Source organism: Microcaecilia unicolor, chromosome 1 (genome assembly GCF_901765095.1).
Source record: "Microcaecilia unicolor chromosome 1, aMicUni1.1, whole genome shotgun sequence".
NCBI lineage: Eukaryota > Metazoa > Chordata > Amphibia > Gymnophiona > Siphonopidae > Microcaecilia > Microcaecilia unicolor.
This window is the reverse complement of record NC_044031.1, coordinates 145,739,666-145,761,837: the sequence shown is the minus strand read 5'-3', so window position 1 is coordinate 145,761,837 and position 22,172 is coordinate 145,739,666. Positions and strand designations below refer to the sequence as shown.

The window sequence follows — 22,172 nt, the reverse complement described above, 5'->3', positions numbered from 1 at the left end:
TTGTTAAAGCAGTAGCACTTTAGTAAATCTAGTCATAAATTTGTCATGCTGTAATAAAGCTGAAATATATTGGATGAATTTTAAAAAATCTGAAATATTAAGTATATTTTTGGAGAAAGAAGCTTCCCAAAAACTCCCCAATACTTTAATATGGGAGCCAGTTACAGGCTATGAGCATTAGGTTCTTATCTGATCCATGTCACGTTATGCACTCATCTCTATATGTGAAGAAACTAATGCACACCAAAGTTGCAGTTGAACCAGCTGATTAAGCCCATGTTGAGCCAAGTTTCCATTATGAACTTGATGGTGATGGTGGAGGGGTGTCACTAATACTCCATAGCACTTACTCAGGGACTTTCTTTTTATCAGCCTCCAGAGAGAGGTGTGCAAAACCTAAGTTACTTACCTGTAGAAGATGTTGTCCGAGGACAGCAGGCATATATTCTCACACGTGGGTAATGACATCCACAGATCCTGGTGTGAATACTGTCAGGTGCACTGTCACTTTAAATGTTCGAGGCAGTGCCTGCACCATTAATGCGCGGGTGCTTTCCCATGGGATAGTACTAAAGCTAAGAAGACAAATCCAAAGGGAAGCGGAAGGAATGTAAAAATATATGCCTGCTATCCTCAGAGAACACCTGCTACAGGAAGTAACTTAGCTTTCTCCGGGGACAAACAAGTGTATTATTCTCACATGTAGGACTCACTAGCTACCAGGCTTGCAACCTAAATAAATCCTTCAACTATGCAGATAGTAAGTCTGGTGGAAAAAAAAAGGCTGGTGGTTGGAGTTGACTTTTAAGTAGTAAAAAGATTCTGCAGGACTACTTGTCTAAACCAGTAATCCTGCCTAGAATGTTGCTCCAGACAGTAGTGAGCAGTGAAGGTATGGCTAGAAGACCATGTAGCCGCCTTGCAAATATCTTCAAAGGAAGTAGACTGGAAAAGGGCTACTGAAGCCACCATGATTCTTATATTGTCAGCAGTGACCGAACCACGAAAGGTCAGCCCAGCCTGATTATATCTGTAGGAGATACAGTCAGACAGCCAATTTGAGATTGTACATGAGGAACTTCAGAGAACAGGAACAAAGTGGTTAGAATGGAGATTTTATGAGAGCTGTTAGGATGCCACTGAGATCCCACACCACTGAAGGTGGTTTGGTAGGAAAGAAAGCTTACATGAATCTAACTATCAGGGGATGAACAGAAAATGGCTTATTATCAACTTTAGAATGAAAAGTGCTAATGGCATTCAAATGCAGTTACTTTGAGGCCAGAATCTGAAAGGTGGGAGAGGTACTGTATAAGGATAGGCAGAGAGCGTGTAGTAGGATTGAGTGCTCTGGATGAACACCAGAGAGAAAATCTTTTCCACTTTAAACAGTAACATTTTTGTATAGAAGGAATCCTAGAGGCAAGGAGTATCCTAGAGACTGCATCAGGAAGGTTTCAGAAACGTAACTCTATGTCATCAGAAACCAAGACATCAGGGCTAGAAAGCAAGGGTCTGGATGGAGAAGGGACCACTTGTTTTGTGTTATTAGGGTTGGAAAAGGATCTAACGCCAACAGTTCCCTGGACAACAACTCTAGGAGAAGAGGGAACCAGATTTGGCATGGCCAGTGGGAAGCTATTAGAATCATGGTCCCCTGGTCTTGACATAATTTGAGAAGAGTTTTCCCTATGAGATGTACAGGGGGGAAGCATATAGAAAGTCTGTCCCCAAGAGGAGCAAGCAGGCATCTGGGGCGGTATGGCTAGAAGCATATATTCTGGGAAAAAAGCGGAGAAGCTTGCTGTTCTGAGGAGAAGGAAAGAGGTCTGTCATCGGTGTCCCCCAATGTAGGAATATTTGACGAACTATAGAGGTGCTGAGTGACCATTCGTAAGGCTGAAGGATTCATGTCAGTTTGTCTCTGACAGCATTCAGTTTGCCGGCTAGGTAAACAGCTCTTATACAGATGTTTCAAGAAGCTGAACAAGTCCATATCTGGATTGCTTGTCGACAGAAATGGTAAGAAATTGTTCCTCCTTGTTTGCTCAAGTAATAAATCACTACAGTTGTCCATGCGAACAAGTATTATCAGACTGATATGGTCCTGGAAGGTTTCGAGAGTGTTCCAAACAGCTCACAATTCCAGGAGGCTGATATGATGAATCCTGTGTGTGGAGATCATTGAGATGTGCTCACCAACTTGTCATGGAGGCATCTAGGGTGAGGACCTTGTGAAATGGAAGGGGCTGGAACTGAAGACCTGGGTGGTATTCTGGGACGCTATACACCATGGTAGAGTGCCACAGCTGTGGAGTGATTAGATTATGAAGGAGCAAAAAGAGCACTCAGGGAGGAAAAGGCCATAGCAGAGAGATTAAATGAATTTTTTGCTTCAGTCTTTATAGAAGAATACAGAAACATAGAGGGGCATTTTCGAAAGAAACGTCCAAGTTGCAATTTGGAAGTCTTTGCAAAATGTCGAAATCTGGGGGCGGGGAAAGCCATATTTTAGAAACAAGATGGACGTCCATCTTTCGTTTCGAAAATACCATCAGAGATGTCCAAATCCAAGGACGTCCTTAAATTTCGACGTCCCTAGACTTGAACGTCTTTGACTTTCGGCAATTTTCGAAACCAAACACGTCCATGTCAAAAACATCCAAATGCAAGCCATTTGGACGTGGGAGGAGTCAGCATTTGTAGTGTACTGGTCCCCCTGACATGCCAGGACACCATCCAGGCACCCAAGGGGGCACTGCATTGAACTTCATAAAATGCTCCCAGGAACATAGCTCCCATTACCTTGTGTGCTGAGCCCCCCCCCCCAAAGAAAAAACCCACTACCTCCAACTGTACACCCTTAGGGGTGAAGGGGGGAACCTAGATGTGGGTACAGTGGGTTTGTGGTGGGTTTTGGAGGGCTAGCTGTTTCCTCCACAAATGTAACAGGTGGGGGGGGGGGGGGGGTATGGGCCTGGGTCCACCTGTCTGAAGTGACTGCAGTACCCACAAACTGCTCCTGGGACCTGCATGTCATGGACCTGAGTATGACATCTGAGGCTGGCACAAAATATTTTTAAAGATGTTTTTTGAGGTGAGTTTGTGATGGAGGCAGTGATCCATATTGGTGGCTGGGAGAACAGTGGTGCTGGTGGTGGAACAATGTGCCTAGAGTTGGGTGAAAATAACACATGGATAAGAAGAATAAGTGGCTGTTCCTAGCCCTGCAGCATGAGGCCCAGATGGAGGCCAAGAGTTGAAGGAGGTCACATCCATATAAAATAATATACAGTTCATTTAAAGAAAACAGCCACTCTAGGCTTCTTTGCAACAGGCACACTTCAGCCTGTTCTGACAATGACTGCAGTACTCAGAGGGGCATTTTCGAAAGAAACGTCCAAGTTGGGATTTGGACGTCTTTGTAAAACATCCAAATCCGGAGGCGGGGAAAACCGTATTTTCAAAAAAAGATGGACACCCATCTTTCGTGTCGAAAATACCAAGGACGTCCTTGGATTTGGACGTCCTTAGACATGGACGTCTTTGACTTTTGGCGATTTTTGAAACTAAAGACATCCATGTCTAAAACGTCCAAATGCAAGCCATTTGGACGTGGGAGGAGCCAACATTTGTAGTGCACTGGTCCCCCCTGACATGCCAGGACACCAACCAGGCACCCTAGGGGGCACTGCAGTGGACTTCAGAAATTGCTCCCAGGTACATAGCTCCCTTACCGTGTGTGCTGAGCTCCCCCAAAACCCACTACCCCCAACAAACAGGTAGGGGGGTATGGGCCTGGGTCCGCCTGTTGAAGTGTACTGCACCCACTAAAACTGCTCCAGGGACCTGCATGTGCTGTTAGGAACCCAGGTATGACATCCGAGGCTGGCAAGAAATATTTTTAAAGATGTTTTTTGAGGGAGGGAGGGGGTTAGTGCCCACTGCGGGAGTAATGGGAGGTCATCCCCGATTCCCTCCGGTGGTCATCTGGTCATTTCAGGCACCTTTTTATCTGTTAAAAAAAACATGTCTGAGTGAAAACGCCCAAGTGTTTGTCAGGGATGTCCTTGCTTTTTGAAGACGTCCAAGTGTTAGGCACACCCAAGTCACGCCCCCTAGAAATTTGGACGTTCTTGCGACGGACTGCAGCTGGAGACGTCCAAAATCGGGTTTTGATTATACTGATTTGGACATCTCTGGGAGATGGACGTCCATCTTCCGATTTAGGTTGAAAGATGGACGTCCTTCTCTTTCGAAAATGAGCCTGATAGTAACATAGTAAATGACGGCAGATCAAAACCTGAACGGTCCATCCAGTCTGCCCAACAAGATAAACTCATTTTACATGGTATGTAATACTTTATATGTATACCTGAGTTTGATTTGTCCCTGCCTTTCTTGGGACACAGACCGTAAAAGTCTGCCCAGCACTGTTCCTGTACTAAAAGTTCTGAAGCTAACGTCGAAGCCCTTTAAAAATTTACACTCCAGCCCCTCCATATCTATTCAGTCACGATCAGGGCACAGACCGTAGAAGTCCGCCCTGCATCGGTTTTATTCTCCGAATACCGACGTTGCCACCCAATCTCCACTAAGATTCCATAGATCCATTCCTTCTCATGCCATCCTCGATCCGCTTCAATCCGGTTTTAGCCCTCTACACTCGACAGAAACGGCACTCACTAAAGTCTGTAATGACCTGTTCCTTGCAAAATCCAAAGGTCACTACTCCATCCTCATCCTCCTTGACCTATCCGCTTTTGACACTGTCAATCATAATCTACTCCTTGCCGCACTATCCTCATTTGGATTCCTCTCCTGGTTCTCCTCTTATCTCTCCCACTGTACCTTCAGAGTACATTCTCATGGATCTTCCTCTACCCCCATCCCGCTCTGTGTTGGTGTTCCTCAGGGATCTGTCCTTGGATCCCTTCTTTTCTCAATCTACACCTCTTCCCTGGGCTTGCTGATCTCATCTCATGGTTTCCAGTATCATCTTTATGCTAATGACACCCAGCTTTATCTCTCCACACCTGACATCACTGCGGAAACCCAGGCCAAAGTATCGGCCTGCTTATCCGACATTGCTGCCCGGATGTCCAACCGCCACCAAACTCATTGTCTTTCCACCCAAACCCACTTCCCCTCTCCCTCCGCTCTCTATTCCAGTCGATAACACCCTCATCCTACCCGTCTCATCTGCCCGCAACCTCGGAGTCATCTTCGACTCCTCCCTCTCCTTCTCTGCGCATATCCAGCAGACAGCCAAGACCTGTCACTTCTTTCTCTATAACATCAGCAAAATTCGCCCTTTCCTCTCTGAGCACACCACCCGTACTCTCATCCACTCCCTCATTACCTCTCGCCTTGACTACTGCAACCTACTCCTCACTGGCCTCCCACTTAACCATCTATCCCCCCTTCAATCTGTTCAGAACTCTGCTGCGCATCTTATCTTCCGCCTAGACCGATATGCTCATATAACCCCTCTCCTCAATTCACTTCACTGGCTTCCAATCAGGTACCGCATATAATTCAAGCTTCTCTTATTAACCTACAAATGCACTCAATCTGCAGCCCCTCATTACCTCTCTACCCTCATCTCCCCTTACGCTCCTATCCGTAACCTCCGCTCACAGGACAAATCCCTCCTCTCAGTACCCTTCTCCACCACTGCCAACTCCAGGCTCCGCCCTTACTGCCTCGCCTCACCCTATGCTTGGAATAAACTCCCTGAGCCCATACGCCAAGCCCCCTCCCTGCCCATCTTCAAATCCTTGCTCAAAGCCCACCTGTTCAATGTCACTTTCGGCACCTAACCATTATACATCTATTCAGGAAATCTAGACTGCCCCAATTTGATTGACTGCACTTCTTTGTCCTTTAGATTGTAAGCTCCTTCGAGCAGGAACTGTCCTCTGTGTTAAATTGTACAGCGCTGCATAACCCTGGTAGTGCTTTATAAATGTTAAGTAGTAGTAGTAAGTAGTAGTAGTAAACAGGATTCCTTTGTGTTTATCCCACGCATGTTTGAATTCCATTACCAGTTTCATCTCCACCACTTCCCGTGGGAGGGCATTCCATGTATCTACCACCCTCTCCGTGAAAAAATACTTCCTGACATTACTCCTGATTCTACCCCCCCACCCCTTCAACTTCAATTCATGTCCTATAGTTCTACCACCTTCCCATCTTCGGAAAAGGTTCGTTTGCGGATTAATACCTTTCAAATATTTGAATGTCTGTACCATGTCCCCCCCCCCCCCCCCCCCCCCGTTTCTCCTTTCCTCCAAGGTATACATGTTCAGGTCGGCAAGTCTCTCTTCATACGGTTTGCAATGCAAATCCCATACCATTTTTATTGCACCGCTTCCAGTCTTTTTACATCTTTAGCAAGATATGGCCTCCAAAACTGAACATAAGAAGATGTAAGAGATCTACCTGTACCGGAAACAGTTTTCAAGGGTGACAATGCAGAGGAACTGACAGAAATCTCAATGAACCTGGAAGATGTACTGAGCCAAAACGACAAGTTAAAGCGCGATAAATCACCTGGACAGGATGGTATACAACCCCAGGGTACTGAAAGAACTCAAACATGAAATTGCTCATCTGCTATTAATGATCTGTAACCTGTCATTAAAATCATCCGAAGTGCCTGAAGATTGCAGGGTGGACAATGTAATGGTGATTTTTTAAAAGGGTCCCAGGGGTGATCCGGGGAAATTACAGACCAGCAAGTCTGACTTCAGCATCGAGGAAAAATAGTAGAAACTATTATAAAGAATAAAATTATGGAACATATAGACAAACATGGTTTAATGGGACAGAGTCAGCATGGGTTCAGCCAAGAGAAACTTGACTCACTAATCTGATTCATTTCTTTGAAGGTGTGAATAAACATGTGAATAAAGGTGACCTGGTTGAGGTAGTGTATCTAGATTTTCAGAAAGCTTCTGACAAAATTCCTCAAAAGAGACTCTTGAAAAAATTAAAAAGGCATGGGATAGGAGGCAATTTCCTTATTTGGATTAAGAATCGGTTATTGAACAGAAAACAGAGTGTAGGGTTAAATGGCCATTTTTTTCAATGCAGGAGGGTGAATAGTGGACCGTCGTGGAGATCTGTACTGGGACTGGTGCTATTCAACATATTTATAAATTATCTGGAAATCGGAACAAGTGTAGTAATGAAATTTGCAGATGACACAAAGCTATTCAAAGTTGTCAAAACACATGCGGATTGTGAAAAATTGCAGGAATATCTTAGGAAACTGGAAGACTTGGCATCCAAATGGCAGAAGAAATTTCATGTGGACTAATGCAAGATGATACACATTGGGAATAATAATCCAAATCATAGTTACCTGATGCTAGGGTCCACTTTAGGTGTCAGCACTCAAGAAAAAGATTTAGGTGTCAATGTAGATAATACGCTGAATCCTTCTCTCCAGTGTGCAGCAGCAGCCACAAAAGCAAACAGGATGCTAGGAATTATTAGGGAAGGGATGATGAATAAGACCAAGAACATTATAATGCCTCTGTATCACTCCATGGTGAGACCCCACTTTGAGTACTGCATTCTATTCTGGTTGCCGTGTCTCAAAAAAGATACAGTGGAATTAGAAAAGGTAAAAAAAAGAGCGACCAAAATGATAAAAGGGATGGAACTCCTCCCACATGAGGAAAGGTTAAAGAGGTTAAGGCTCTTCAGCTTGGAAAAGAGATGGCTGAGGGGGGATAAGATTGAGGTCTATCAAATTCTGAGTTGTTAAAAATGGGTAAAAGTGAATCGATTTTTCACCCTTAAAAAGTACAAAGACCAGGGGATTCTCAAGGAAATTACATGGAAATAGTTTTAAAACAAATAGGAAGAAGTATTTTTTTCACTCAAATGATATTTAAGCTCTGGAACTCGCTGCTGGAGGACATGGTAACACAGATTAGGAAAAGTCCATAGTCTGTTATTGAAATGGACATGGAAGAAGCCAATGCTTAAACCAGGATTGGTAGAATAGAATTGCTACTAACTAGGTTTCTGCCAGGTACCTGTGACCTGGATTGGCCACTCCTGGAAGCAGGATACTGGGCTAGAGGAACCATCGGTTTGACCCAATATGGATATTCTTATGTTCTTACGAATGCTGATAGTAATCCTGTGGCTTTGGAGCACTGAGAGTGTCCACTGAGGGATTTGAATATGGAGAGGTGCCAATGGACTGTGGAAGCCATGTGACTCAGTAAGCAGATACTAAGTTGGACTTGGACACCTGAATGGCAAGCTGTAGTATGTTGTTTGCCCTCAGTTGAGGCAGGAAGGCTCGGCCCTGAGTAGTATCGAGGTGAACCCCTAAAAACCCTAAGTTTTAAACCGGCTGAAGATGTGATTTGGAGTAATTTATCACAAATCCCAGGAAATCTAGGAGCCTTACGACAGAAAGGAGGCATTTGCTGACTCCCAGAAGGCTGCCTTGATTAACAAATCATCCAGATGTGTATGCCTCATCTGTGAAGTGTTGCAGCTACCACTATCAGTTACTTTGTGAAGACTCGAGGAGCTGAGGCCAAGTCAAATGATAAGACCTGTATTGACAGTGTATAGTTCCACAATGGAAGCGGAGGAACTTTTTTGTGTGCAGGGAGAATAAATACATTGGCATATGCCTCTTTGAGATCTAGACAGAAAAGTCATTTGTTGAGTTGTATCATTGGAAGTAGTGATCCCAGGGATACCAAGCAAACTTTTTCTTTGAGCAGAAACTTATTTAAGCCTCACAGATCAAGAATTGGATGTATTCCTCCTTTTTATTTGTTATGAAGAAATACCTGGATTAGAACTCTTGACCCCCGTGCAGCGGAGTTCTGTCGGGAGAGGGCCAAGAGCTCCTCTCAAACTAGTTTCATTTGGAGGGAATTGAAACAAGACTTTCTTGGTGGATGCACGGGAAGTCTTCCTTGCCAACAAGAGTGTAGCTGTGCTGAATGGGGTGTAGCATCCAACAGTCAGAGGTTATGAGAGGTCATCTCTGTTGGAAGCCTCCCTCTAACAGGTAGGTCACTTGGCATGGACAACTGTGGTGGCAATGCTTTCTAGAAAGAAGTCAAAAATTAGGCTGTTTAGAGTGACAGTGTGTCTGTGATTTTTGGACCCTAATGCTCCCTTGGACATGAGCGTTGGGGCATAATCCTTTGAGGAGGAGGAGGAGGAGTGTATTGATGAATAGACATAAGTAATTGGAACATCAATATCCTCATGCAAATCTTCTAGAAGAAAAGAAGTAGCAGAGGTCTGTGGCCTGGATAGAGTATAGAGCTGTATGTTTTTTAATTAGGTCAGCCACTTCTCCAACTTTGTCAGTAAACAAGTTTTCTCCAAGGGACATTTTCTAGATGCTCCTGGATAGCAGATTCGAGGTCAGAGACTCTAAGCCAGGAGAGATGTTGTACTGTCATGGTAAGGCGTAAATGTGTGAAGAGACATCAAAGGAAGCAAAAGTCCTGCCCTGCCATATATTTGCAACTGTCAATAAGTTTTCTGTGAAGCTTATGAAAATTTTCAGCTTTCTTGGGGAAAAGGAATCCTGCAAAAGACAAAGTACTCTGCATTAGGGATTTTAAGTAAATTGTGGAATAAAGTTGATAATCCAATATGTGATTGTTTAGCATTAAAGCTTGAAAAGCTTTTCTAACAAAAAAGTCTAATGTTCTAGCTTCTCTTCCTGGAGGAGCAGAAACATGAGATCTTGCACTGCAAGTGCATTTTAAAGCAGATTCCACAACTAAGGAATGATGGAGTAACTGTGTTTTCTCAAACTCAGTGGATTTCTATATTCTCTATACATTGTATCAATTTTCTTTGGGGCTACCTGAATTGTTAGTGGCGACTCCCAGTTTTTGATTACAGTATTTTTCACAATTGTATGAAGTAGAACAGTGATTCCTTCCCTAGGAAGAGAGTCATAATCCAGAACCTCAAAGAGTTCTGAACATTCCAGTATTTCTAATTTGAAAGGTATGGCCTAGCCATATCATGGGCAAAGCCAGGAAAGGATATACTTTCTGCAGGAGACCTATGTTTCTCAGGTGGCAGAGAAGGATCAGATGGCATGCCATTGGACTCCTCAGCTGAGATGTCCTGTGGGTGTTGATCTGTCTCCCAAGAGAGGTCTGACAGCTCATGCTAGGTCAAAAGGCTCTATGGCCCAGGGAAGAAGCGGAGGGAAACCACTCCTATCCTGGTCCAGTAGACTACCAGGAATGAAACCGGGTAAGCCTCAGGGGTGGTGGTGGGGTTGAGGGATGGACCAGGGTGTGGGGAAGAGTTGGAATTTGCACACATATATGGGCAGGGCTTGAAGAGTATCAGGGGAGAAGGACTGGATGGGGAGGGGAGAACAAAGGTCTGAATCGGGGAAGACCGGGGGAAGAAAAGGATCAGACTGGGGGAATTGGGCTGGGAGGATGCAAACGGGGGGTGGAGTGGGGAATTGGAGGACATTCAGAAGTAGGTCAGTGGCCGAGCTACCAGACTGCTGGTAGAATGGCTGCACTTACTGGCTCCTCCTAAGGTAATGGTAAGTGAAGCCAAAGTATCAGTGATTGTGATAGCTAGTGTGCAGTACCGACCTGCATTCTGTCACAGCTGACCACTCTTCCAACCCACAAGTTATGCTTGTTTTCCACCCCTACTTGTGTTAAGCAACTAGCAAGGGTTTTAAACTGAGCTGTCAACTTTAACATGCGGTAGTTGTTAGTGAAGGTAAAGCCTGAACTAGCTCCTTGACAGTTTAGTAAGAGAGCTCCTACATTTCAAGAATGACCGATTGCATGAATTCTTACAGGAACCCCTTCTATTCAAAGATATAAGGGTGATCAAGATTTAGAAAAATGGGTGGACCTGATATGGTTATGAATGAAACCCTTCTAAATGGATTTGTGCTATATGCCTTTACTTGAGTATTGCTGTGTAAGAGGATATTGCCATAGGCTACATATTCTGAAAGAACCAAAAATTGTTTGTGGATGAGATTTTATTTACATAGTATAAAATGGTAGATAAAGACCCTCATGGTTCATCTAGTCAGCCCAATAAAGTGTCCAGGGCCACACCTGCCACTCCGTGCAGGTTACACTCCATCAGGATCAAACACTGGAACCACAAATAAGACAGTCACATAATCATAGAAGACTGGTTTTATAATTTTGGTTGCAGCATAGTTACGTTTATTGCCAATACTTGATTAAACCAGCAATCCAACAATGCTGCAAACTGACAACACTTTGCTCGCTATCACCCTTAAGGTGTGTCCCTTCCCCCTTTGAAATGCACTCCTAGCTTGTGATATGAATGCAACACACACTCAAAATAATGCACACTTGTTCTTGATCTGTCTCTGCTATTCTTGGGTCACAAACAGTAGAAGTCTGCCCAGCATTGGTCCTACCTCCCAATCGATGGAGTTGCCATCAAAGTCCACTCTGGCCCATCCAAATCTATCCTTCCATAATCGGGACAGAGACCACAAAAGTCTGTCTTATTTGCAATATTTTAGACACAAACCATAAAAATCAGCCTAGTACTAGCCTTACTTCTCTACCACTGGAATTGACATCTAAAGCCAACAAGTTTTGTTTTGGTTCTGTCCTTTTTTGCATTTAAGGATTCATTGTGTTTACTTCCTGATGTTACTCCTAGGTCTACCACCCTGTAATCTCAAATTCATGTCCTCTAGTTCTACTGTTTCCCCACCTCTGGAAAAGATTTCTATGTATATTGATACCTTTCAAGTATTTAAACATCTGTATCATATCTTCCCTATTCCTCTTTTGCTCTAGCACAGTGTTTCCCAAGTCCAGTCCTGTAGTACCCTTTGCCAGTCAGGTTTTCAGGATAGTCACAATAAATATTCATGAACTTGATTTGCATACACTGCCTCCATTATATGCAAACCTCGTTCATGCATATTCATTGTGGATATCCTGAAAACCTGGCAAGGGGTACTCCAGGACCGGACTTGGGAAACACTGCTCTAGCATATGGATATCCAGGTCCTCAAGTCTCTTCTCATATGTCTTTTGTCACATAACTCATACCATGTTTGTTGCTTTTTTTGAACCATTCCAAGTCTTTTTATGTCCTTAGCTAGATACAGCCTCCTAAACTGAACACAGTACTCAAAGTGGGACTTCACCAACAACTTGTAGAGGGGCATACCTCTTTCTATACAGCTCAGCATCCTTCTGGCTACGACCACCACGTTATCATGTTGTTTTGCTGCCTTGAGATCCTCAGAAACTATCCCCTCCCCCAAATATTCAGCACTATTTAACCAGCCAGGAACGGCTCCTGATTTGTTAAATAGCACTTAACCGGCTCTCCGTGAATATTCAGCAGGAGATATAGTTGGCTAGCCGCAAATATTAAATGCATCACCGGCTAAGTTTGATGGCCAAATCAGGCCGCATAAATAGCAGATCTTTCGCCTCTATAAAAACTTAACCAGCCAGCACTGAACACTGGCTTGGATGGTTAAGCATAAACCAGCCAAATATAAACTGGATATTCAATGCTGGTCAATGGTAACAGCCTCACCACCGACTGTGGGACTTAGCCAAGCTGCATCCTGCAGTGTGAGTATTGGCCCCTTATGTCTCTGAAAATCTTCCTTATATAACTGTCTGCTCATGTTCACCAGCCTCACGAGACTGGACCCAGTCTTTAACAGCTAAGAACTCCTGGCACATGCAGCATGGATATGACTGCCACCGTTACCTCAATCTCCCTCTTTTTACCTTGCATCCAACTGCTAATTTTTGCATCTACTACTCCCTTCCTATTCTTCTCAATCCCCCTTATTCCTTCTCCAGCTTCTTATGCCCTTACGCCTTTCACCCATACCACATTACCAACCTCTGTATCCACCCCTTCCAAGCCCTTTTCTACTTTTTTTCTGTCTCTGATCCCTTCAATACTCCTATCTCCTTCCCTGTCATTTGCTCTGCCTCCATTCCCTTTCTTCTCTGAACCCCACCCAGTTTCCTTTCTCACATGGTTCCAGCATGCTCAGCATTTCCTCTCTCTTCTTCCCCCTCTAGCATCTCCCCTTTTTATCTTCCCTTCCTCCCATCCACCATCTCCTCCTTCTTTCCCTTCGCAATTGATACCACACTTTCTGATCCGAGCCTCCAAACTTCAGCCCAGGCACAAAAAAATAAAAAACGAAGAATGGGGCTTTTGAGCTCAAGCATGTACTCAAACTTCAAAAAACACAGGCTCCAGAACCCATCTCAAAAATAGAGGAAACCCTCAAGATTTGCAAATCATGTTTGTACAATCCCCAGACAACCAGAATTCCAGTGCTCCACAGACCAATTTCTACTGCTTCTAATGACCATTGGCTTTGATTGACCATTATCTTAAAAGAGTCTCTGAACTTACAAAAATGTCATTTAAGAAAAGAATGTTTCCGAAGGCCATGGCTGCAGTCCCAGTATATGCATTTACAACTGTCAGCTTGAGAACCAAAATTCAATTCATCCATTTGGGAAACCATTTCCGCAACAGAATTCAAGAATGTACAGGGCAAACACAGAAGAAAGCAACAGTAATAAGTCTGAAAGACTGAAATATGATAAAATGCAAAACAACACTTGGATTAAGGAAATACTAGGTAACGACTCTGTAAAATGAGGTAGCTGTGTAGAAATCAGTAGGCTATAACTGATTAGAAATCAATTAATCTGATGCAGGCAGAAACTATGTTAGCAAGAACACAAGGAAAGATGCAGGTGGACTATCAGGGAACAGCCTCATTCTTTTTGGTTATCTGTCTATACCACCACAAACCCTAGGTGCCCATGAACCTTTCTAGTATTAGTTTAGGGGTAAGGTCTAATGATCAATTATCAACATAAATTTCTAAAGTAATCCATACATGGTTCTTGTTTAAATTCATAAACTGCAAATTTATATAGGATAACGCAAACCCATTATATCATTAAAGCTAAATGGGCCCACCATTACTGAATTTTTCACCTATGGATTTGAGGGAAGAAATATATTTCTTCCATTTCTGAAAAACAAAAAAAGTAAAAAAAAAGTTTTTTTTTATTTCAGAAGGCATATGCGAGTTAATAATTTTAGGCATTTTATTTACTAATAGTTTATGTATAAGTTTTATTTTATACTTGTTATTTTACTTATTTTAAGTGATGCCTTATGTTATCATCTGCTTTAATGCACAGCAAGTGGCAGCCAAATCAGGTCAGTAAATGAAATCAAATCAAACATGAGGTGGGTAAAAATGAATCTTTTACAAGCAGCTCATATTCCATAGGAATATGCATTGGAATTTCTGCAAATGTGGTCAAGCCAGTCTCACCAACAGTCCCATGAACTTCTGAAGAGCATCATTTCTGCTAAGCTCCTCATAGATTTTCACTACTCCAAAAATTAACCATTTAATGTAAAATAAGCAATAGTTATTTAATGCCATTCAGCTGACCACCTCAATGAACTACTTGATGTACTTTACAAGCACATTAAACATTAATACCAAACAATAAAACTCATTATGATATTCATTGCAAGTGTGTGCTCCATTAACACTGAATTAAGATTCTACAATGGATACAGCAGAGAGGAGTCACCTACGGCTAGGAAAGGAAACAGGGCAGAACTCAAACACTGGTTTGAAGTGGCTCCCACACACCAGGGGCTGGGTAGTTCTGGAAAGTTTATTGTAAAAAGACAGACATGGCCACAGGTTAGCACCAGCTGTCAATACAGCATATAACAACATAGCCAGCATGTTCTGTCACTCCTCCTTCCTAGTTCACTATTCCATTACCTACTTCCTTGGTATTACCATGTGCAGTTGGTTTGGGAGGGATAATATTCCTAAAAAGCTGCACCATATTTCCTCTTATGCTTACAGCAGTGCCATAAAAAGGGAGGACAGGTATGTTCAAGAGACAAGCCTCTGCCTCTATTCTGGCCAGTCCTAGAGATCACAGAAAGCAGCAGAAGTGCCAAGTGGGATGCAACCCAAGAAAACCAGCAGTTCTTTCTTCTTTTGGAACCCTGAAAACACTTAAATAGCACAAAACATCCTCCTAGCCTATTGCCTCCTAGTTGTTTACTGTATCCATGTAGGTCAGACCGTCATCTTCTCTGGACTCCTGATGCAGGCAGGCACACATGCGTTGGGTTAATGGAATTGTCAGATTTGGGTACCACAATAAAAATGTTTATTATATTGCAACTCCAGTCCCCTCAGTTTCATCACCTAGTCATTCTCACTCTCTTTGTGTGTCACATATACAGAGGCATTTTCAATAAAATGTCTTAAGTTCAATTTTGGACGTTTTGCTAAAAACATCCAAACATCGAGTGGCGAACATAGCCATTTTCGAACCTGGTTTGAAAATTGCCTTTTCTAGAAGTTTTGTGCTCATTGCATTTTTCCTTTTGAACCATTTTTTTTTTTTTTGGGGGGGGGGGAGGGAAGATGTCCAATAAAAAAATGCCTAAAATCCAGCCACTGGGAAGTTTGGGGGCAATCATTCTTAGTAGACTGGCCACACAGACATCCCAGTAGAGCAGTGGGCAGTCTATGGGCACTGCAATGGATGTCACATAAAAGGTCATAGGTACATATCTTACCATTCCTTATATTGTACAGTGAGCGTCCAGGAACAGCGAAAAACCTACTATACCTCAAAGTACACTGATACAATAGTCTTCAAGCTTGCAGGTGTCACCTATATGTACGTGCAGTAGGTATTTAGTGGCTTTTGGAGGGCTCACACATTCCACCACAAGTGTGCCAGTTAGAATGGGATATGGGCCTGGTTCCCCTTTCTTTACAGTCCACTGCACTGACCACTAGGCTATTCCTGTGACGTGGCTGCTGCTCTAAGAAGAATGGCCATCATATCTGAAGCTGTCATAGTGCCTGGTATATGCTGCCACATCATGGGGGTGGGGTGGAAGGGGGTCTGTGACCACTGAGGGAGTAAGGGAGGTTATGACTTTATCTCTCCAGTGGTCATTTGGTTGTTTAGGACACCTTTTGGTCACTTATTTATGTCTGAAACAAGTATAGCCACAAAGTCTTAATTTTGGCCCTAGACATTTTCGTTTAGCTTCATTATTGCAGAAAAACATCTGTTGGTACCGCCAAAGTCCCGCCCAAAACATGCCCCTAACACACCTCCTTGAAATCTGGATGAACTGTGGAGAAAAATGTCTAAAATCGACGTGTTGAAAATCACAACTTGGACATTTTTGAGAGAAAAACGTCCATCTAGTACAATATGACGTTCTTAGGACTTTTTTTTTGTTTTGACCACAGTGTCTGTGCACATGGAGAAGCACAGCACCCTTTTTTATTCTGACCTTTACTCCTCTCAAAAAGGTCCACATATGGTACTCTACATTATCAGCTCAGGTGAAAGGTTAAATTTACAATTAAAGTGTGTAAGTCTCAGTGTATACTTTTAGTAATGACTGCCAAACTACAAACCCTAATTATAGTTTGATCGTTCAACATCCTGGTCACTGTGATGCACATACTAGAAAGAAATTACTATTAAGGATCTGTTTATTGATGTGAACATCACATATTTAAAAAATTAAGAAATATGCTAAAATTACTACGCTTTAAAATAGTTAAAAGTTGAACTTCCTATTCATATATATATTTGTGTATTCACATATATTTAATTCATGTGGGAATCTTTCCCGTTTGATTAGACAACAAAATGCAAACATTTGTCTTGTTAACAAGATAGGTGAAATGTATTCATAAAGCATAACTAGAGCATGAGGTAAATTAAATCTGTCCTTACAATCTAAAAATGAACTTCTACTTCATCAACTAATACAGCTGCTAACAAAATATTTTTGCTTCTTAGGAATAAGTAACAATTTAATACTGACTACCCTAAATTAATTGCCAGTTTAACTTCAAGACCTATTATATACTATTGACAATTCACCCTGTCAAGACAAAATTTGTTTTCTAGTGGAAGAAAAACAGATTGATCTGCTTATTTACATCTCAATCCATAGTGTAAATGTATATGTCAAGTCAATAAATGAATCACATCTCTGCTTCTGCTATATAGCTTTTTTTAAAGTAGTCTGTTTGAGATTTTCTTCATTATACACGTGATGAGAAGTGATGAATATGGAACTTTAATCCCCTATAGAAAAAGTCACAGCATCAGATTTACCTGACTAGATTTTCATTGTCTCCAGTCCCTTTGCATGTAGCACATTCAGTTCTCAAATCATCTGACTTAGGTTTCTTTTGTAATAAAATTGGTTGTCTTTGTCTCCTTTCTCTAGGAACACGTTCCTATCACAGAAGAAAGAAATATAAGGGGTGAAGAGCAAAGTTTCTGGTTATGGAGTTCATGCAGCATCTGTAGCAGAAGTTTACATTTTATGAAACAAAAAGTCTTATTCCAACCTCAGGCTTCTCTTCTTCAGGCACAAAACTTCTTTTTCGTTTTTGACCTCTAGTTCTCTAAAAGAAAAATACAGTTAATGTTATTAACATTATTTCGTGCAAACATGACATAATATCAATTATATGCATCACTTTTGACTTGTTTGACAAAAAGTGTAGTATATCGAGTCTTTTAAACTATTAATTAGCAGTACGTGTATTATAGATTTACTAGCCGTTGAGCCCGTAAAAACGGGCTAGTAAAGGAAAGGGGGGGGGGGTTGAAAGGCCCCCCCGCCCCTCCCCCCTGGAATCGTCGCCCCCCCCCCCCTCCGGAGTCCCCTCCGCCACCCCTCCACCCGGGCCGGATGCGGAACGCAGCTCATCTGAGCTGCCGTCGGCCTTCCTTCTTCTCTGCGTGTGTTCCGCCCTCGTGTGACGTAACTTCAGCGAGGGCGGGACACAGGCAGGTAAGGAAGGCCAACGGCAGCTCAGATGAGCTGTGTGCTGCGTTCCGGCGGTTTGAATAGTGAAGCCAGGTACCCGGGCCGGGTGGAGGGTGGGTGATGGCAGCGACTCCAGGTGGATGGGGGAGCGGTAGCGGCAAACCTGGGGGGGAGGGGAGCGGTGGCGACGGTGGTTCCCTCACTCACAGGTGCACAGGTTCCCTGTCTGTCACGCCCCGTCATCACATATTGACGCGGGGGCAGGACAGAGAGGGTCTCTACTGCACATTTGCGAGTGAGTACGTCTCTTGCCATTTATATGTTTGATTATTAGCTGAGATTATTAAAGTGATATATTCCACTTATATGGCTGAGGCAAAGTATAAATACACAGAAAGAGGCAAAGTATAAATACACAGAAAGAGGCCAAAGTACTACAAAGGCTTAAGCCCAATATAAAAGATCAGCACAAAAAGCAGGCAGAATGCACAAATAATATTTATTCAAAATTAATCAATAAAACAGAAGCATCAAGGGCGTATTTAGTGAGACCTTTAAAACATCATCAAGGTTCAGGTTCAGTTTATCTGATATACACAAAATTTTCAGAGAGAAATCTAAGCAGTTTACAAGGTTAAAAAAAAGCTATAAGAGGAGGAAAAACAAGTCAAATAAATGAGTATCAACACAACATATGAAACATAGGGCTAATAATGAGATAGGGAAACATTTACAATTTGAACAAAGGTAAGTATCTGAAAGGCAAAGTATAGGTGTGTAGCATGGATGACTGACTCCAAGGTGCCATAAACAAAATGCATACCAAAAATTTGCAGAAGTGCCAGGGAGAAATAATAGATTTTAAGCTGAGTCCTGAACTTGGTAAAACCTTCAATCCTCAAAAAAATAGGGAGGGCATTCAAGATGTTTGGGCCAGCCACACTGAAACATGAATTTCTAATAGTGTCCAGAAAGACCTTGTGCAAGGATGGAACAGTCAAAATACCTTAGGCAGCAGATCATAGGCCCTTTGCTGGAGAATAAGGATGCAGGAAGTTAGCCAGGAAGGAGGGCAGGCGTGAGGCTTGAATCTGGATTTTGCTCACACCTTTTTCAGTAGTAGCTCAAGGTGAGTTATATTCAGGTACCCTGAGTATTTCCTTGTCCTTTGAGGGCTCACAATCTAAGTTTGTATCTGAAGGTTAAGTGACTAGCCCAAGATCACAAGGAGCAGCAGTGGGATTTGAACCGGGCACCTCTGGATGTCAAGACTGGTGTTCTAACCACTAGGCCACTCCTCCACTCCTAAATATTGATTTTAAAAGGAATCCTGTAAGTTACTGGAAGCATATGTTCTGAAACCAGGAGAGGAGTGGCACTGTCAAATTTCTTATAGCCATGTAAGAGTTTGCGGTGTTTTGTATCAGTTGAAGTATATGAATCTGGAAGGCAGGCAAACCTACAAGGAGGGAGTTACAGTAGTTGAGTTTAGATAAGACTAAGGAGTATAAGAGGATACGAAGAGTCTTAGGGCCCTGTTTACTAAGATAGTGTTTTTAGAGGTTGCTAAAATTAGCACACACTAAACACTAGAGACACCCATATACTCCTATGGGTGTCTCTAGTATTAGCATGTAGTAATTTTTAGCATGCGCTAAAAACGCTAGCGCACCTAGTCCTAAGAATGAAAAATGAAGAAGATACTATCTTTGAAATGTGAGACTGAAAAGAGAAGGTGCTATTAATGGTGACAACCAGGATTCTTGTAGATGTGGAGTAAAGGAAGAGGGCTCCTTTTAACAGTGAAGTTTGGGGAAATCGTATCAGAGGGATGAGAATTGAATATTGTAACAATGATTTTAGTAGGATAGGGTTTCAACAGTCCAACATGTTTTGAAAAAAGTCTGCATCAGGAGCAATAGTGTCAAACACCCCTGGTCCACAGCAGACAGGGTATCTGTAGGGTAAAACACAAAGACACCAGAAATAAAATCAATAAAAAGACAAAAATTGAATAATCAAAATTCTAACTTCAAAAGCCACCACCAATACCTTAAAGTTAAAAACCATTACCGTTTCTCAAAGTGAAAATATCAAAACTAAAGAGAAGACATCACACACCTCAAAAAGTCCCTCAACTACATATACCACAGTAGTTCCTAAATTTGTCACATTCAAAAGACAGTAAATACTATCAAAAAACATTTCCAACTACTGGAAATAGTCTTTAGTTTTGATATTTTCACTTTGAGAAACAATGGTTTTTAAGTTGAGGGTATTTTTTTTATTTATTTTGAATTTCAACATTCAATTTTTGTCCTTTTATTTTTATTTTCTTATTTTGGTTTCCCTTCCCCGTGTCCTTGCGGTCCTTGTGTTTTACCCTACACACTCTGTGGATCAGTGCCTCTGATGCAGACTTTATGTCAAAAACCTGTCAAGATGTTGATGGTATTTTTAAGGAATTATTGAAATATACTGGTCGCTAAGTACACCCTTGGTGCCTGTTTTTCATTGATAATTTTTGAATAAATATAGTGTGTGCATCCTGTCAGCTTAGGCAAAGTATAAAACATTATGGGGATTGTCTCTTAAAACTAAAATTGTTTCTCAGCATTTATATAGAAAATCATTTAACTACAACATAATAATTTGTATACCCATATAATGAAATGCTGTGAGAGTACACGAAAATGTTGCAAAAAGATACAGAAATATTTCCCACTGTATTGGAAGCCACAGGCTTCAATTTTCATGGCTAGGATGTCTTTACATATATCTTATGAAATCCAGAAGGAAATTCTCCTTGACATGCTGAAAATTATGGAGCACCATAGCAGTAAATTTGAGACGGAGATTCTACTCTACATACTCTGACATAGGAGTAACATTCATTATTGCCATGGTACATGCAAAACTAACCCATTTGGAGACAGTGCCCCCAAGAAAGAGTGGAATAAGGGTGGAACAATAAACTCTGCAATATAAACACAATTCTTAAAAACTTTTTAAAGCCAAACCCACACAAATGTTCTAGTTCTTCATCTCTGCACTGCAAGAATCTGTACACATAATTGCACTAAAAATATAATAAGTTGTGACCAGTACATATCAAAATAATGATTTAAGTGTTTTTTGACTGTTTATACTGCCTTTTCTTATTAAAATAAGAAGGCAACAAATATAACAAATCAACAGAAAAGAAAGGAACACCATTTAAAATTTCCCTAATTTCGCCATATAAAGGCAAAAAGGATTTTTCAATCCAGTTTTTCATATCAGGCTGCACAGTTTTGGAATTCTCTTCCTTCTTTTCTCTTAAGAATTTGTGGTTTTCTTCAGTTTAGGAAAGCCCTTAAGTAATTTCTTCTTTAGACATTTTATGAATTTGTTATAATTGAGTTTTTTTTTTTAATTATTGTATAATTTGGTTTAAACACTGTAATTCCTGATGTTTGTTTATTTTTTTGTCTGTTACCCACAGCAAACTTTGTGGTGTTTTGTGGGTTATAAGACTGTAGTGGTAAAAGTCACTCAGGCCAAGAAAAGTCTAACCCTCTTCCCATTCCATAAATATACATTTAATATCATTGTCACATGTATTTAAGTTTTTGTTAAAAGTGTAAGGAGCAACAGTTGAAATATATACAACCACTATCAAGTTATACAAAGCTATTTTACCAAAAAACAAAAGGGGATAGGATCGCCAGTTTCAATTTTTTAATTAGTTATCTCCAGAAGTGGCTTTATGTTCTGAGAGTAAAGTAATGTAAGATCCTGGGGAATAATTATACCCAAGTAATTAATGGATTAAATCACCCATGTCAGGGGAAATTCTGCCACCCAGTTTCTTCTAACCTCTGCCTGAATGGGTAATGCTACAGATTTTTGCAGATTGAGAGTGAATCCTGAACAAAAATTAAATTCATCTACAACACTAAATAGTATATGAAGGGCCCCTTTTACTAAGCCACGTAGACACCTACATATGCCCAACGTGCGCCAATTTGGAGTTACTGCGTGGTTACTGCCTGGCCCTTGTGGAAATTTCAATTTTGGCGTGCATCCGCTACGCGTGTCTGAATAATATTTTTTATTTTCTGGTGCACGTAGTGGACGCACACCAAGTACCGTCTGATACGCGTAGGTCATTACTGGCCAAATTCTTTACCACTAGGTCTATGGCTGGCTGTAAGGTCTCAGACACAAAATGGACACGCGGCAATTTTGATTTTGCTACATGTCCATTTTTGGCAAAAAAAAAAAAA

At 41.7% G+C, this 22,172-nt stretch overlaps 1 protein-coding gene across 5 annotated transcripts in view; it reads right to left on the bottom strand.

Annotated features, from left to right (window-relative positions):
- PHF14 (PHD finger protein 14) overlaps window positions 1-22,172 on the bottom strand; it is a 599,885-nt gene that overhangs the window by 238,846 nt on the left and 338,867 nt on the right. For all 5 annotated transcript variants that reach the window (XM_030201081.1, XM_030201101.1, XM_030201091.1 and 2 more), the window contains 2 exons: window positions 17,480-17,536; window positions 17,241-17,365 (listed from right to left, as the gene is read on the bottom strand). In XM_030201081.1, coding sequence (XP_030056941.1) covers window positions 17,241-17,365; window positions 17,480-17,536 — 182 coding nt within the window. The remainder of the gene's footprint in view (window positions 1-17,240; window positions 17,366-17,479; window positions 17,537-22,172) is intronic.